Genomic DNA, 16,145 nt, shown 5'->3' on the forward strand with positions numbered 1-16,145 from the left:
CTGGAACTAGTTCTTGTAGATCAGGCTAGCCTCAAACTCACAGAGATCCTCCTGCCTCTGCCTCCTGAGTGCTGGGATTAAAGGCATGAGCCACCACCGCCCGGCCCTAAATATTTTCATTTTTAAATTGCATTTATTTTGTGGTGACTGGGGGTATGTATAGAAGTCAGAGGACAACTTGTAGAATTTGATTTTCTCCTTCTACCATACAGGTCCTGAGGACTGAACTCAGGTCAACAGGCTTGGCACCTTTACCCAGTGAGCCACCTTGGGGTGAACATGAAGAGACCAACCCCAAGTGACAAGGGAAGGGCATTGTTTTAGGGTTATATTTAATACCAGGGCTGAACAAATCTCAGTAGAAAACCCCAAAACTGAACTTTTAAAAACATTACAAAGTTTTTTTTTTTTTCAAGACAGGGTTTCTCTGTGGTTTTGGAGCCTGTCTTGGAACTAGCTCTTGTAGACCAGGCTGGTCTCAAACTCAGAGATCCGCCTGCCTCTGCCTCCCAAGTGCTTGGATTAAAGGCGTGCGCCACCACCGCCCGGCCATTACAAAGTTTTTTGGGGGTGGGCAAGGTGGCCCTGCTTACATGGGGCACAAACGTGACTTGGGACAAAATCGTCTGTGACACGGGGATACAGGAACCATTTGGTGGTGGTCTTGTGACAAGAAATAAACTTCTTGGCCAGGCGGTGGTGACGCACACCTTTAATCCCAGCACTCCGGGAGGCAGACACAAGGCCAGCCTGGTCTACAGAGCTAGTTCCCAGGACAGGCTCCAAAGCTACAGAGAAACCCTGTCTCAAAAAACCAAAAAAAAGAAAGAAAGAGAGAAAGGAAGGAAGGAAGGAAAGAAGGAAAGAAGGAAAGAAGGAAAGAAGAAGGAAGGGGAAGGGAAGGAAGGGAAGGAAGGAAGGAAAGAAAAGAAATAAACTTCTTGGAAAAGCAAAAACTGTATTTTATTCATTACTGCCAAGGAAGGCATAAGAGAGAGCCCCTCATTTAGCCTCATTTAACCTGTTGCCTGTTGTCCCTAACCTCTAAACTGCAGGCCCTCTGCACGCTTCTCACAGCTGCCTCTGGCCCCTCTGAGTTCCCTGGCCTGTGAAATAGAGGACGTCCCTAACTTTTTTCATCCTCTTGCCCCTAGAACCCTGCGCAGTCTGCCTGAGCAGGTGACTCAACCCTGCCTGTGGATCTGCTGCCCCAGAGGTGGCCTGTTCTCTCACCCAGGTTCACAGGCCAGGGCTATCAGCTACCATCCCAGCCCAGTCTATCAGATAGAAGGAAATCCTTGTCCTCGGGGCAGATCTAATCTGCTCATGTCCCTGGGGCAGGACAGAAAGATCTAGACTGAAAAGAGTAAAGAGGTGGCCCTTTTCTGCTGCCTCCTTCCACACAGGGGTAGATCAAGGCCTGGGAGGACGCCTTGGCTTGCTCCAGGCCACCAGGAAACCCAACTCAGCTGGAATAGATCTCTACTCCTGTGCCAGTGGTCGGGACTCCGTCCAGTCCTCCACTGCTTCCTGCTGTGCTCAAAGGTCATTTGGGGGGTGGCAGGACTTTCTGCTTAGCCTGCGAAGATACAGCATGGGTGAGGGGAAGAAGAGGAGAGTTTGAAGGAGGGCAGGGTTTCTGAGCTCTCTCCGCCCAGGCTACAGGAGTGGCCAGAACTGAGGAGGACTAGGTACCTGCAGGCTCCTGCCTGGCACCAGAGCCTCAGGGACTGTGCCTGTGGAGTCTGGAAGGGAACTCTCTCCAGGGAGGGTCAAAATGTCCTGCAAGAAGTGGTGCTCGAACAGCCAGACCAAGTGGATCCTTGCAGGCAGTGTCAGTGTGACCCTGGTGTTGACCATTTCAATGGTCCTGGGCCTCACCTTGCATCGGAGCACCCAAACAGGTAGGAACTCTTCCTTCCCGTACTCCCCGGCCAACCCTGCCATTTCTCATCCCTTACCCCACCAAGCTCTGCCCATACATCCAGCTCTATTCAGCTCTTTGATACGTCAGTCCTACCAACCTTCATCCCTAGCAGAAGGTGCCATTGACTTTTCCTGATCACCAAATCTCCTTTCTCCTGTGCTTTTGGAGGGACGTTCCCTCTTGGACATTGAGCAGCCTTCACGCTCCTCCTACACACCTGCTGGTCCTTGCAGTCCAATATAAAGGGCTCTCTAGGCACCCAGACACGCCTATCCTGATTCTGAGGCTTTGCTTCCCACCTTCCTCTCTTATCCCCAACTAGCACTGCCCTCAAAAGCTCAGGGATCTTGTCTAGACTCCTGCAGGGACTCTGTCTCCATGGGCTCTTACCAGCCACTTCTCTTGGCAGCCGGCATGGTATTATTTTTTTTTTCAAGATAGGGTTTCTCTGTAGCTTTGAAGCCTGTCCTGGAACTAGCTCTTGTAGACCAGGCTGGCCTTGAACTCGTAGAGATCTGTCTGCCTCTGCCTCCCAAGTGCTGGGATTAAAGGCCTGTGCCACCACCGCCCAGCAGCATGGCCTTTCTAAACAATTCTCTTGGTCCCTTTCCATGCACAGACTCAACTCCTTCACTGGAGATGAAGCTTTCCTTCTCCCATGAAGACCAGGCAGTGCCCATGTCTTTGTACAAACATTCTTTCTTATGGCTAAGCCTACACTACTCTTCCAGTCCAGAATTATCTATATCCTCCTCTTCTGTCAAGTGTACACCCATCCCTCCAGGTACCTCCTAAATGCTACTCCCTTTCCTAATGATGCAAAGCCAACAGGATGGTCTCTGCAGCCCCAGGAATCCATACAGTTCCCTGTCTACTGGCTGGGTTTTGTTTTTGCATTCATTTATTTAGTGTGTGTGTCAAAGGAGAACAATTTGCGAGAGTCAGTTTCCTCCTTCTACCATGTGAGGTTCAGGAATTAAACTCAAGTCATGAGATTTGGAGCCATCTTGACAGCCCTCGTTTGATTTTTAAGACAAGACTCCTGTATCCCAGACTGGTCCCAAGTTCACTATGTATCAAAAGACAACTTTTTGTTTGTTTGTTTTTGTTTTTTGTTTTGTTTTGTTTTTTGTTTTTTGTTTTTGTTTTGAGACAGGGTTTCTCTGTTGCTTTGGAGCCGGTCCTGGAACTAGCTCTTGTAGACCAGGCTGGCCTCAAACTCACAGAGATCCACCTGCCTCTTCCTCCCGAGTGCTGGGATTAAAGGTGCGTGCCACCACCGCCCGGCCCAACCTTGAACTTCTGATTCCCCTGCTTCTACCACCCTAGTGATGGATGCCGGGTATATGCCTCTTCAGCTGGTTTTGTGCTGGCTAGGTGTTCAGTTCAGAACCTCACAGTGTAGGCAAACAAGCACCTCACTAACAGCCATATCCCCAGCCCCTATTAATTTACTTGAAAGAGATTTTTACTCTACAGTCCAGCTGACCCAGAACCACTATTTAATCCTGGCTGAGCTCATACTGGTGCCAATCCTCCTGCTATGGCCTCTCAGCTGCTAGGATTAGAGACACAGCACCAGGCTAGTCTCACTGTGTTTTACTGAACCAGGGGCTGTGGGTCCTGCTGTCTGTCTACTGGATAGAGTGCTAGATTCATAGTGGTAGAATTATACCGAAGCACGCTGGGCTGAGCAAGAGATGATGATAACAACCCCTTACCATTGGTTCCAGGCTGTGATCAAGATGCAGTTTGCCGTTCAGAAGCTGACATGCTGGACTACATGCTAAGCACGGGCCATATCAGTCACCGGGATGGCCTGCTAATCACCTGGTACCACGCAGCCAACAGCAAGAAAGAGATGGAGGATGCCCTGAATAGTAAGTCTAGCCATTCTGCTTGGGGTCAGGGGATCAGGAGGCAGCTGACACCATGGTCACGGCAGCTCCATAATGGCTATGTCATTGCCTGCCACAGTCTCCCTCGGGGAACAGGGCTGAGGACTAAGGCCACTCAGGTGGAGCAACCAGTGAGCTCTGAGCCCTAGATTTAGACCAGGTGCTAACTCCAGGCTCATCACTATACTGTACCCACTCCAACAACCCGTCAGCCTGTCAAGAGCTGACAGTCCCTGCTAAGGAGGCCTTTGACCTCCAGGACTAACAAGCCAGAGACATGAACTTGACAGTGCTCCTGAAACATGTTGTGGACACCTGAGCTGTACCTTAGAGTCTGCATACAAAACAATCATGACGTCCTGTCAATGGACAGGCACACACCCCCACATTGCATGGAGGTCCCCTGGAACCCATGCCACCTGCTCACGAGCACCACTCATAGAAGAAATTCTATGAAGCCCAGAGAAATTAGGTGATCAAGGTTCTGCTGTCGGAGAGGAGTGAGGACAATGTACATCAGCTCCAAAGTTTGTGGTCTCTGTCCCCAGACTGGGACAGTGGGGAAACATTCTCTTTGGGAGCTGCTGAGACGTTCATGACCTCCAAGCCATGGAAGATGGGGGTGGGAGTGGGGGGTGCCTGGCTTGAGTTTGCTTCAGAAGACACAGGTCTCCATTCAGCACTGTGGATGTGGCCTGAGGGCTCCCCGGGCCACACTACTGCTTAGGACCACACTGACCCGTAGTCATATCCCGCTGACCTGTAGCCCCAGAACTCAGGAGGCTGAGGCAGGAGAATCACTAGTTCCAAGTTGGCATGGGCTACATAGCGAGACCTTGTCAGAAAAAAAATGGGAGGTGGAGAAAAAGAGGGAGCTCTCCTGATTTCAGCTGAGCATCCGGAGTCTCATCCAGGGTCACACACTGGTTGAAAGCAGAGGAGGCCCGGTCATCAGGCACTGACTTTTGCTCCAGCAGGTCACTGTACAGCCGGCCTGATATGTAGTCTGGGAAGAACTGGTTGACCGGAGGCCTAACTGGTCCATGGGGAGAGGCCAGGCCAGGAGAGACCCAGCCCACCACTGCTTTTGCTGTGTCCTCTGACAGCTGGGTCTGGTAACTCGGAGTGAAGGAGAAAAGAAGATGGCAAACTTTGACATCAGCCATGCTTCCCAAGCTTGCTCAGAAGACACGGGGTGACACAGGAAAGAGAAGCCGTCTCCGAGCTGAGACAACAGTGCTAACTCGGAGCTATGGGCTTCTACTTCTGTATGTCTGCTAGCTCCTTCCTCACTCTCTGGAAAAGAGCACAGCCCGTCAGTCCTGTTGCTAATGATAAAACTATCTTAACTAGGAGCCTGAAAACTTTAGCTTATGGGAAATCTGCTTAGCTCTGGGAAAAGTCCCCTTTGGGGTAGGGATGAAAAGACCACCCTGGGATGGTCAGTGGCCACATAGAAAAAATGATAACAGTACCTTTCGCTATACAAGCTACGAGAGATTTCTGACCTGGCCTGGGCCTATTTGAGCAACAGCTGGAGGCTAAAGCTGTGCACTAATTAGGAGTTTTTCCTTTCTATCTGAGTGCTGAGAATTTCTCTCTAGAGAAGGGTGAGGCCTGCCCTGCAGTACACACACACACACACACACACACACACACACACACATGAACAGAACAGAAAGTCCTCTGCTCTGTCAGAGAGAAAGGGGAGATAAGGCCTGAGGGGATGCCTGCCACCGGGCAAGCCTGGCACAATGAGGGGGTGGGAGGGGACTGGCAGCAGGGAACGCAAAAACTCACGCTTGGCAGAGAGAGGCCCCTTTTCCTTGCTGTCAGGCCCCTGGAGCAGGCCTCTGAGGGAACTGGCCGAGTTAGGACGGCATGAACTGAATCTCCAGGCAGAGGGCAGAGGGCAGAGGGCAGTGGCGGCAGCCCAGAAAGTTCAGATTTTACCTTGGTGTTTACTAGTCACAGTTCTGGCCACGCCTGTAAGCCCAGCGCTGGGGAGGTCAGGGGAGGATGATTAAAACCTCAGGGTCCTCCTGGGCCGTATAGTAAGTTTCAGACTAGCCTGGGCTACATGAGACCCTGGAGGTGGGGTGGGGGAATGCAGGCAATGATTCCAGGCAAGTGACCCTCCTGGGTAAATGTGGGCTGGTAGTGAGCCACTGGTCATCCAAACTGCGGCATGCTTGATTGCAAACAAGGTCATTATTAGTAATTGTGTTGAGACAGCAGAAGTACACCAGATGGCCCTGGGTTACCCTAGGTGATTGTAAATAATAATTAACACTTTGTGAATGCCTAACCTGGGAGATGTTACTATTTACTTCTCAACAGATGAACAAACGAACACAGAGAGGTCAGGTAATCTGGCCTGTCTCACACAGCTTGCAAGTGTATGGTTTCAGGGTCTGTACACTCAGCCACCACGCTCTCCTGACTCGGTGGTGGGTGAGTGGAGGGCCTGGCAACCGCGTGTCCCCTGCCTTTTAGGGAGCATCTTCCAGAGGATCCAAAGTCCTGCTCATTTTCTTGGTCCCTCACCCCAAGAAAGTCAGCCCCCTGGCCCAGCTTCTAGGACATCCACCACTTTCAGTATTAAGGTATTAAGTATTATATAGATGATAGGTCGATAGATAAATGGTTGGTAGGTAGATAGATAGATTGATTGATAGACAGACAGATAAATATTTTTCTTTTTCTTTCTTTTTTTTTAATTTTCGAGACAGGGTTTCTCCGTAGCTTTTGGTTCCTGTCCTGGAACTAGCTCTTGTATACCAGACTGGCCTTGAACTCACAGAGATCCGCCTGCCTCTGCCTCCCAAGAGCTGGGATTAAAGGTGTGCACCACCACCGCCCGGCTCCAGATAAGTATTTTTAAAGTACTAATTGCATTCTCCCTTTTAAAATAGGCAATGTCATGGTCTTGGAGGCAGATGTCAATGTAGAAGGGTTCACCACAGTCAATGAGACCGGGGTGCCTATTATGGCCCACCCTCCAGCCATCTACAGTGACAACACCCTGCAGGAGTGGCTGGAAGCTGTACTCTCCTCCTCTCAGAAGGGTAAGGCATCCCTCTCCCAGCCCTACTGGCTCCCCAGACCCTGCCCTTAAGTAGGGATCCCTCTTGGGTGAGGTGAATCCAGGGCCCACCCTGAGCTGCTTACTCCCCAGACTTCCATCACTCAGGCTCAGGGAGAGCTACGTTAGGTAGACTAGAGGAGCTGCAACCCACGAGTTCTCTCCAGAACCCACAGGGGAGACAGGGATGTGAACGTGGACAGTAAAATGTAAAGAGACTAACAGGGTCACGGTGTCCCTGAGTGCACAGAGCTGGGTACAATGTGTTCAAAGCCCAACTCCTCTTTCCAGTCCAGATCTAAGTCTCACCCTAACATCAGCTTTTCCCTCACCCCCTCATCCCCCTCACCCCCTCATCCCGCTCATCCCCTCATCCCCCTCATGCCCCTCATCTCCCTCATCCCCCTCATCCCTCTCATCTTCTTCATCCTCATCCTCCTCATCCCCCTCATCTCCTCATGCCCTTCATTCCCCTCATCTCCCTCATCCCTCTCATCTCCCTCATCACCCTCATGCCCCTCATCTTCCTCATCCCTCTCATCTTCCTCATCCTCATCCTCCTCATCCCCCTCATCTCCTCATGCCCTTCATTCCCCTCATCTTCCTCATTCTCCTCATCCCTCTCATCCCCTTCACCCCCTCATCCCCCTCATCTTCCTAATCCCTCTCATCCTCCTCATTCTCCTCATCCCTCTCATCCCCTTCACCCCCTCATCTCCCTCATCTTCCTAATCCCTCTCATCCCCCTCATTCTCCTCATCCCCTTTATCTTTCATTCCCCTCATCTCTCTTCCTCTTATCCTCCTCATCTCCCTCATCCCTCTCATCCTCCTCATCGCCCACATCTCCCTTATCCCTCTTCATTCCCCTCTATCTCCCCCATCCCTCTCATCTCCTCATCCCCTCATCTCTCTTCCCCTCATCCCCCTCATCCTCCCCATCCCCTCATCCCCCTCATCCCTTCCATTTCCCTCATCCCCCTCAATCCCTCCTCTCCCTCACCCCCCTCATCTCCCTCACCCCCCTCAGTCCCCCATCTCCCTCATTCCCCTCAATCCCTCCTCTCCCTCATCCCCCTCATCCCCTTCATCTCCCTCATCCCCCTCAATCCCTCATCTCTTTCATCTCCCTCATCCCCCTCAATCCCTCATCTCCCTCATCTCCCTCATCCCCTCATCCCCCTCATCCACTCGGCAGCAGCACCTGCCGACTCTAACTCCAGTCACATCCACACCACTTCTCCCACAGACTATCTTCCTCAGACAGCCTCCTCTAACTGCCACACACACCTGTGACTCCTCTGCTTCCACCCTCCATGGCTGCCCTTGTCCTGGCTTGGCTTTCAGCTTCTCTAACTTGGGGGTCTCATCTCTGTCTCCAAAGTTAAGATGGACACTCATTCACACTGGGTCCTTTTTCTATTCTATCTAGCTAACCTCTCTACTTGGATGTCTCTTCCTAGTGGATTCCTCACAGGCTGTTGGGGTTCAGGTCTCAGATCTGCCCTGTCCCTTTTTCATGCCTGAAACTCCCTGAACCACCCAGGCTTTTGCTTCTGCCTACCTGGGATTAAGAAGGTGACCCCTTCTTCTCAAGTGTTGGCTTCCCTTGCCTAAAAGTTGTCCCTGCACCCCGACACTATCTGCTCCCCACCTTCCTACTCTCTCCCAAGACCTGCCCCACCCTTACCAGCTCTTCCTACCCAGCAAGTCAACTTCCAGTTCCCCAGCCCCCGCCCCTTTCCTGCAGGCATCAAACTGGACTTCAAGAGCCTCAAGGCTGTGGGCCCCTCCCTGGACCTCCTCCGGCAGATGACCGAGGCTGGCAAGATTCGGAGACCGGTGTGGATCAATGCTGACATCCTGAGGGGCCCCAATGTGCCCATCTCGATTGAGATCAATGCTACACAGTGAGTGCTCACCCTCTGCCCTGCTGGGTCCACCCTCTTCTGTCAGCACGGAGCATGAAAGGGAGCCAGGGGGACCGTTGTTGCATGTGTCAGTCCTGCTGTGACACCACAGCTCTGAGCCTTCTCCTATGTGTGTGTGTGTGTGTGTGTATGAGTCTCACGATGAGACCATAGCTCTGAGCCTTTTCCTATGTGTGTGTGTGTATGTGAGTCTCACCATGAGACCACAGCTCTGAGCCTTTTCCTTTGGTGTGTGTGTGTGTGTGTGTGTATACGCACACCTATAGGCCATGGTGCAATGTGAAAGTCAGAGGCCAACCTTCAAGCACTGGTTTTCTCTTCACCATATGGCTGCTGGGGTTTGAACTCGCGTCATCAGTCTTGGTGGCAAGCACCATCTCACCAGCCACCTCTGAGCATGCCCATGCTCTGTTCCCTCTTGCCTGAGATGCCTGCCCCTTTGTGGGTTTTTAAGACACAATCTCTCTATGTAGTCCTTGCTGGCCTGGAACCCGTTATATGGGCCAAGCTACCTCATACTTGTGGGGCTCCTGGTGCCTTTGTCTACTGGTACCAGGATTACAGTTACAGGCCACTGGGCCTGGTTCTTTTGTTTGTTTCTTGCGTTTCGTTTTGCTTTCCTTACCTTTTTTGTGGCAGGGAGAGGATGAGACAAGTTCTCACGTAGCCCTGAACAGCCTTGGACTCTGCACACAGTTCAAGCTGGCCTTGATCGTCCTCCCATCTCCACTGCTGCTATATCTGGTGTGCACCAGCACGCTTAGCCTTCCTCCTTTCTCTAGTGAGTCTCTGCCACCTTCAGAAGTATCCCCAGCACCCCATGCTCCTGAAGAACTTCCCCTGGGCCCCTCAGCCCTGATTCCATTGGACTGCTTCTGTTGGCTTACACGCTGGTCACCCCTGCTTCACTGTGGACTCTTGGGGAGCAGACGACCATGTCTTTTCTACCTCCCCAGTGGCGTGCACAGGACGTGGCCTGCTAGAAGTTATAAAGAGATGGCTCCCTCCCCAGCCCTCTAGAAAATCCAGCCCGTGACTGGCTAGGAGTATCTTTCTCCCCACTTTTCAGATGTGAAAATTCACAATGACAGAAGCACGCTGTTGCATGTTTATTGTGCCCCAGGCACTGTTTCAAGCATTTACTTGCAGAATACAGCCGAACTCTTAGGAGAATGAGGTAGCAACTAGTCATCTTCATTTTGTAAGTACACAAACTATCTTTGGTAGGTTAAATGGCCTAAGTCTACAAAATGGCAGAGCAAGGGTTCCTGCAGGTCTTTCCCTCCCCAAGCTCTGTGGTCTGCAGGCATCTCTCCCTCCATCTGCCCAGCCACCCACCCAACATTTCTGTGATTCTTAAATTGAGATATACTTGAAGAAAATAATTTTTTTAAATGCAGTCTAGGGCCCGAGACAAACAAGGCTTCTCTCCTCAGGGTACTCTGGAGGCTGGGCCATAGGTGACATTACTTTCCTAATAAACTCTGCATCAGAATAAGATTCAAATCATTCTTTTTGATGTATTGCTTTGAGACTGTTTCATATAGTCCAGGCTAGCCCTGCACTCTCTATGTACCTGGGGATGAAGGAAGTCCTGATCCTAATACCACCACCTCCCAAGTGCCGAGATTACAGGCATGTGCTATCATGCTCGGTGCACATAAAAAAAAATAATTAGGAATCTGAAACTCTGGAAACTCAAAGTCAGCTGGCAACTTACAGATCTGCACACCTCACAAATCTCACTCAGCCCCCTCCATCCATATGGGGACGTTTAACAGGCCCTGCCTGAAGTAACCGCCAGAGGCAGAGTAGGGCCCTGAGCCCAGACCTCCCCGGCTGCACAGGGTGGTCACATCAGCAGGAGGTGCAAACCCCTGCTGTTCTTTAGAGCTGTGTTGCCAGCCTCCAAGCACAGACTCAACAGGCCTGGCTGCCCCAAGTCCCTGCGATAAGAACCTACAAGAATGGACCAGAATCATCTGCAAAGCTGGATCTCTCTGTTCTCTGCAGGTTCCTGGCGCTGGTCCAGGAGAAGTATCCCGAGGTCACCATCTCTCCTGGCTTTACTACTCTGTATGTGCCTCAGCTACCAAACAGCACCTACACCAAAGCCATGATAGAGAAGATGCAGGAGCTGGTGGGGGCGCTGCCTCAGAGGATCACCTTCCCTGTTCGGGCTTTCATGGCACGGGCTGCTTGGCCCCACTTCAGCTGGCTCCTGGCCCAATCTGAGAGGTAAAGCTCCCTCTGATCTATCCTGGGCTCTGATGAACATGGCAGGAGGGGTTCTGAAGATCATCTTGTCCTGGCCCCGGTGGCCTAGCCACCTCCTATAATGAATGCCCTGCCTCTGGCTTACACTTCCCTGGTGACAAGCCGTTCACTGCTTCCATTGTTGGGTAACTCAGAAATAGACATCCAGAGTGGGCACATCCTCCCATCCCCTGAACTCCTGCTTTCTGTCATCCCCTGGAAGGGATGGTACCCAAGAGGAGAGGCTAGCAGGAAGCTGGAGGGCAGATGTTCCACTCCTGGGCTCAGCTGGCATTCTGTTCAGAGCATAGGAGTAGAGCCCAGGGTCTTTCTGGGCCCAGAGGGGCACTGAGTCAGCTCTCTGGTCCCAGGTACAGCCTGACACTGTGGCAGGGTGCCTCGGACCCCGTGTCGGTAGATGATCTCCTCTTCATCCGGGACAACAGCGCCACCCACCAAATCTACTATGACCTCTTTGAGCCCGTCCTGTCGCAGTTCAAGCAGCTGGCCTGTAAGAAGGGGGCCTAGAAGGGGAGGTGGAGGCTGGGTTCTGCTCAGGGCAGCCTTGGCTGGGCATGGGAGCAAAGGTAGGGAGGTCTAGATGGGGAAATTTCTGGGTGGAACAGGAGATAGGAACCATTCTGAGAACCTGTCTTTTGCCCCTGGGACAGTACGCTATCCAAGCTTCACCTATCCACAAAGCAGGAGTCTGGTTGATAGAGAGGGAAATTGAAGTCGAGAATACAAGGAGTTATAGAAAAGCAGCTTGATCAGACCCTAGCCAACTTAACCCCTCCCCATGTTTCCACAGCCTTCTTCTGTGCCCACTCATCCATGAGCCAGATGCCACCAGGCAAACCCCTTGTACTTTTGACCCTGAGTCTAGGAGCACCCACATTTAAGCCATCCCAAGGGGTCACATCAGGTCCCACTCCTATTGAGGGAACCGTGTCCGGAAAAGGGATGAAACCAGCTTTGGGGTCCTCCAGCTCTAGCTCCATTTGGTTGCTGGCCCAGCAAACTCTGCTTGCTGGTTACCAAACCTTGAAACAATGACTTCACATCTATCCAAGAGGGAACTGATGGCTACAAGGATTTGGACACAGGAGAGCCAGGGCGTAACCATGGGTAGTGGTCTTTTCACCTTGGCAATTTTGGGTCCCACAGTGAACAACACCCGAAAGCGAACCTACTACACAGGTGGCAGCCTGATCCCTCTTCTCCAGCAGCCCAGGGGTGATGGCCTGGAGGTAGAGTGGCTGGATCTAGAAGTGAATGGCAGCGGGAGGACAGCGGCCATTACTGCCCCTGGTGAGTCTGCCTGCAGTCCCAAAGCTCCTGGCTAACCCACAGGTCTGTCGTTTGCTTGGGTGGGTAACTTGGTTCTCTGTTACCATGGCAACATGATAAGCCCTGCGCTGGATACAGAGTGGGAGGAACATTGTCAAGAGCAGGAACTCCTGACCTTAGGCCAGCAGCCTTGCATCCCCAGCCTTACTGTGACTAGAAGAGGGGGTGGTGACCTAGGTCTGAGTCACTAGGAAGGCCAAGAACCGAGCCAGCCATTTGTCATGTCTGCCTGAGAGTCACCAGTCACAGCATTTGGAGTCTGGAACGTCAGATTCAAGAATGGCTGGCACCAGTTCCTCCTTGTCTGCTCCCATGACCTCCACTGCCCCTTTAACAAGAGGGAATGACATCCCATAATGACAGGTACTCCGAACACTGTTGCCTCTTCCAGACAGAGAAGGCATGATCCTGTTGGATGTGGGCCTCCAGGAACCTGAAGCTGGGACCCCTGTGCCCGTCCTGCGTACCCGAGGTGGTCCTGTTCTGACATTAGAGTCCTGTCTGCTGCAGCTGGCTGCTCACTCCGGGTCCTGGGGCGTCCATGTGAACATCGTGGAACCCACAGCTCTCCGGCCCTCCCTGGCCACACTGGCACGCCTCTCCACCCTTGGCCATCTGCCCTGGCCCGTGTGGGTGGGGGCTACAATCTCACATGGTAATTTTGTGGTCCCTGGTCATGTGGCCGGCAGAGAACTGCTTACAGCCGTGGCTGAAGTTTTCCCTCATGTGACCGTGGCACCAGGCTGGCCTGAAGAGGTGCTGGGCAGCGGCTATCAGGAGCAGATGGTCACAGATATGCTGGAACTATGTCAGGGACTCTGGCAACCTGTGTCCTTCCAGCTGCAGGCTGGGCCACTGGGCCGGAGTTCGGCCAAAGCTGTGGCCAGGCTGCTGGCAGCCTCCCCTCGAGCCACGGTCACGGTGCACCACAGCATGGCTGGGAACAACTATGCAGACGTTTGGGCTGGAGTGTGGGTGGCCAGGGCCATGGACAGGACCCGAGTCTATTACAGGATACCCCAGGAGTACCGAGAAGACTTGCTGGCAGATGTGAGCAGGAACTGACCACCCAGTAGGACTGGACCATCTAATGTGGAAGGCTTCCCCGGGGAGTCAGGGTGAATAAATGCCTCTGCTTTGCTCCACGCACTGTGTAAGACCTGGGGCAGGGTGGGGTAGTGCCTAGAGGGTCTGGAGGCTGGGAGCCAGGTCATTCCGGTTGTCCAATAGGAAACACTCACAAGCCTTGAACGTATTGTAGAACGCCGTGGACAGGCCGGCCACATTGGTGGTCACGTAGTTGAGAAGTCCGGGGGTGGCCTGGTTGTAGTAAGAAACCTGCAGGGTGAAAAGCCAAGTCAGGGAAGCAGAATGGGGAGACTCAGGGACTTCTGAGCAGTAGGCAGGTGGGGAGTCAGTCCCTCCTGCATTCTGGGAAGGCAACAGGTACAACCCTGAGCCTTGGAGCTCAGTTAGAAAACCGACTGGCAGACATGGCCTCCTTTGAGAGGTTACCTAGGCACTTGGGGTACCCTGGCTATCCTATCACAGCATATAATAAGATCATTGTGCACCTCCCTATTGGCCAGGCGGCCCCAGGGAACAGGAATTGAGTCTCCAAAGCCTATCACTGAATCCACTTGACATCACAGAAAGAGGATAGGCATAAGCCTTGGACCAGCTTTGTATAGTCCTTTGCAATGCTGGCCAACTCAGCCGCTGGGCAAGGCACAGAGTCGATCTAGGGCTGCAAGGGGCTGCAAGCTGGGGGCAGGATGCAGCATTCCCACCCCACCTCCTCCCTTCCTTTTCAATCAACACGGACTATCCTGCTGGGTTTTATAGGCCCTTGGAGCCACATAAATCCCTCCCAGACAAGAAGGGGGACACAGTAAATAAATAATGAGACAGAATTTTCAATCAGATCAGGGCTTTCTGTAGACCACGTCCAGAGCTTTTTCTAAGCCCCAGCGGCGGCCGCTCACTGACTACACTTCTCCATGAAGTCTCTTTTGTCTCTGATGCTCTGACTTTTCCAGGTTGGTAAAACTGGGAGGTTGCAGGGGTCCGGGTCTGGAAGGGTCGCAGCCCAACAGCATAGAGTTCGATTCACCCATAGGTGAAAGAGTAGAAATGACACCCGGCCTCACCTTAGTCAACTGGTCCCCCTCCCGCCACAGACAGAAGCCTGAGCAGAGAGTCTCCCCACGCTGATATTCCGGTGTCTCACAATGAGTGGGCAGTGTGACCGACCTCAGTGCGATGACATAAGGGTCCCTGGAGGAGAGTCAGAGTGAGGAGTCAGAGATCATCCACAGGAAAAGGTGGGGACCCTGTCCTGGTCCCAGGCATGGATTTAGTCCCTCAGAGCCCAGTGTCTTGCTCAGGGCCAGCTGTAGAGATGGGGCATCTGCGTTAGCAGCACCAGGTTCAGGCCTCACGTGTCGCCATGGATCTGTGTGCCTTAAGGTTTTCATTCTTCGGGTCCTTGTCTCCAGAAAAGAGATGCCATCTATCCTGGCTGCACCCACGCTGCAGGTGCCAGTCACAAGCTCCCAGGGGGCAGAGGCCAAGGGATAGCCATGTTTGTGGCCTTAACTATGGTAGCCTCAGTCACCAGCACCAGGAACCGCCTTGCTTACAGGAGCAGCATAGGCCCTGGCTGTCATGGTGAACTCCACGAGCAGCCTACAAACACCCGGTGGGGGTCTGACTTCAACCACCAGTGGGCAGCGGAGCTCTGACTCCAAGTTGCTGCTCCTCCTGAAGAGGGAGGTGAGGCCTCCCACCCCTACTGCACCCCTCAGAATGAAGGCACTCACCCGTTGTCGCAAGGCTTCCGCCTAGAGGCCAGGATCACAAAGTCTTGGGGCTTGGTGTTGCTGCTCAAGGCAGGGCTGACGACGTGGTAGATGGCATCATCCTCATCTACCTGCTGCACCAGCTCCACACTCCTGTTGGGAGGCTGGAGTCAGGACCTGGGAGCCACCGCCCGCCGCTCTCAATGGGAGAACAGCTCTGCCAGGACCCTGCAGATTACAGCCTTCTGAGCAGTCCTGGCGTGCGTGCGTTCCTCACCGCTGCACAGCTCAGCAGAGCCGGGGAATGGGAGAGGGCCTCCAAGATGCATGCGTGCATGAGTATATGCAAGTGCCCGTGCACATACACACATGCACACAGCAGACACAGAGTCCTACACACCAGAGCAGATGTACAGGTACATGCATATGTGTTGGCAGAGACTGCTCTTTTGTTTCCCTACGGCTCAGACCCGAATAGTCACCCAGAAACTGTATTAACTGCAACACTGTTTGACAAATAGCTTAGGCATATTTCTAGCTAGCTCTTACATCTTAAATTAACCCATCTCTATTGATCTGTGCAACACCACAAGACTGTGGCCTAACAGCAAGGTTCTGAGTGGCGAATGGCATTTTTTTTCCTTCCGCAGCTACACGACATCTCCTTGACTCTTCCTACTTTCTCTCTATATCTCTGTTTGGATTTCCCACCTGACTTTATTCTGCCCTGCCATAGGCCCAAAGAAGCTTCTTTATTAACCAATGGTAATAAAGCATTCACAGCATACAGAGGGGAATCCCATATTACCTCACCTTTTCTGTCTAAATAAAAAGGAAGATTTTAACTTTAACATAGTAAAATTACATAAAACAAAACAGATATCAAGCAAGAATTAGA

The 16,145-nt window shown here is 52.4% G+C and overlaps 2 protein-coding genes across 5 annotated transcripts in view; one reads left to right on the top strand and one right to left on the bottom strand.

Annotated features, from left to right (window-relative positions):
- The first annotated feature begins 1,777 nt into the window (after nt 1-1,777).
- Fam151a (family with sequence similarity 151 member A) lies at nt 1,778-13,568 on the top strand. The gene is given in 8 exon segments (XM_075944588.1): nt 1,778-1,904; nt 3,661-3,807; nt 6,741-6,893; nt 8,660-8,819; nt 10,854-11,078; nt 11,468-11,607; nt 12,264-12,407; nt 12,838-13,568. Coding segments are annotated over 8 exon segments (1,827 nt in total).
- Acot11 (acyl-CoA thioesterase 11) overlaps nt 9,935-16,145 on the bottom strand; it is a 53,792-nt gene continuing 47,581 nt past the window's right edge. For all 4 annotated transcript variants that reach the window (XM_075944909.1, XM_075944907.1, XM_075944910.1 and 1 more), the window contains 3 exons: nt 15,269-15,400; nt 14,597-14,723; nt 9,935-13,784 (listed from right to left, as the gene is read on the bottom strand). In XM_075944909.1, coding sequence (XP_075801024.1) covers nt 13,629-13,784; nt 14,597-14,723; nt 15,269-15,400 — 415 coding nt within the window. In that variant the 3' untranslated portion in view covers nt 9,935-13,628. The remainder of the gene's footprint in view (nt 13,785-14,596; nt 14,724-15,268; nt 15,401-16,145) is intronic.

The sequence above is a fragment of the Microtus pennsylvanicus genome, chromosome 13 (assembly GCF_037038515.1).
Source record: "Microtus pennsylvanicus isolate mMicPen1 chromosome 13, mMicPen1.hap1, whole genome shotgun sequence".
NCBI classification, from domain to species: Eukaryota; Metazoa; Chordata; class Mammalia; order Rodentia; family Cricetidae; genus Microtus; species Microtus pennsylvanicus.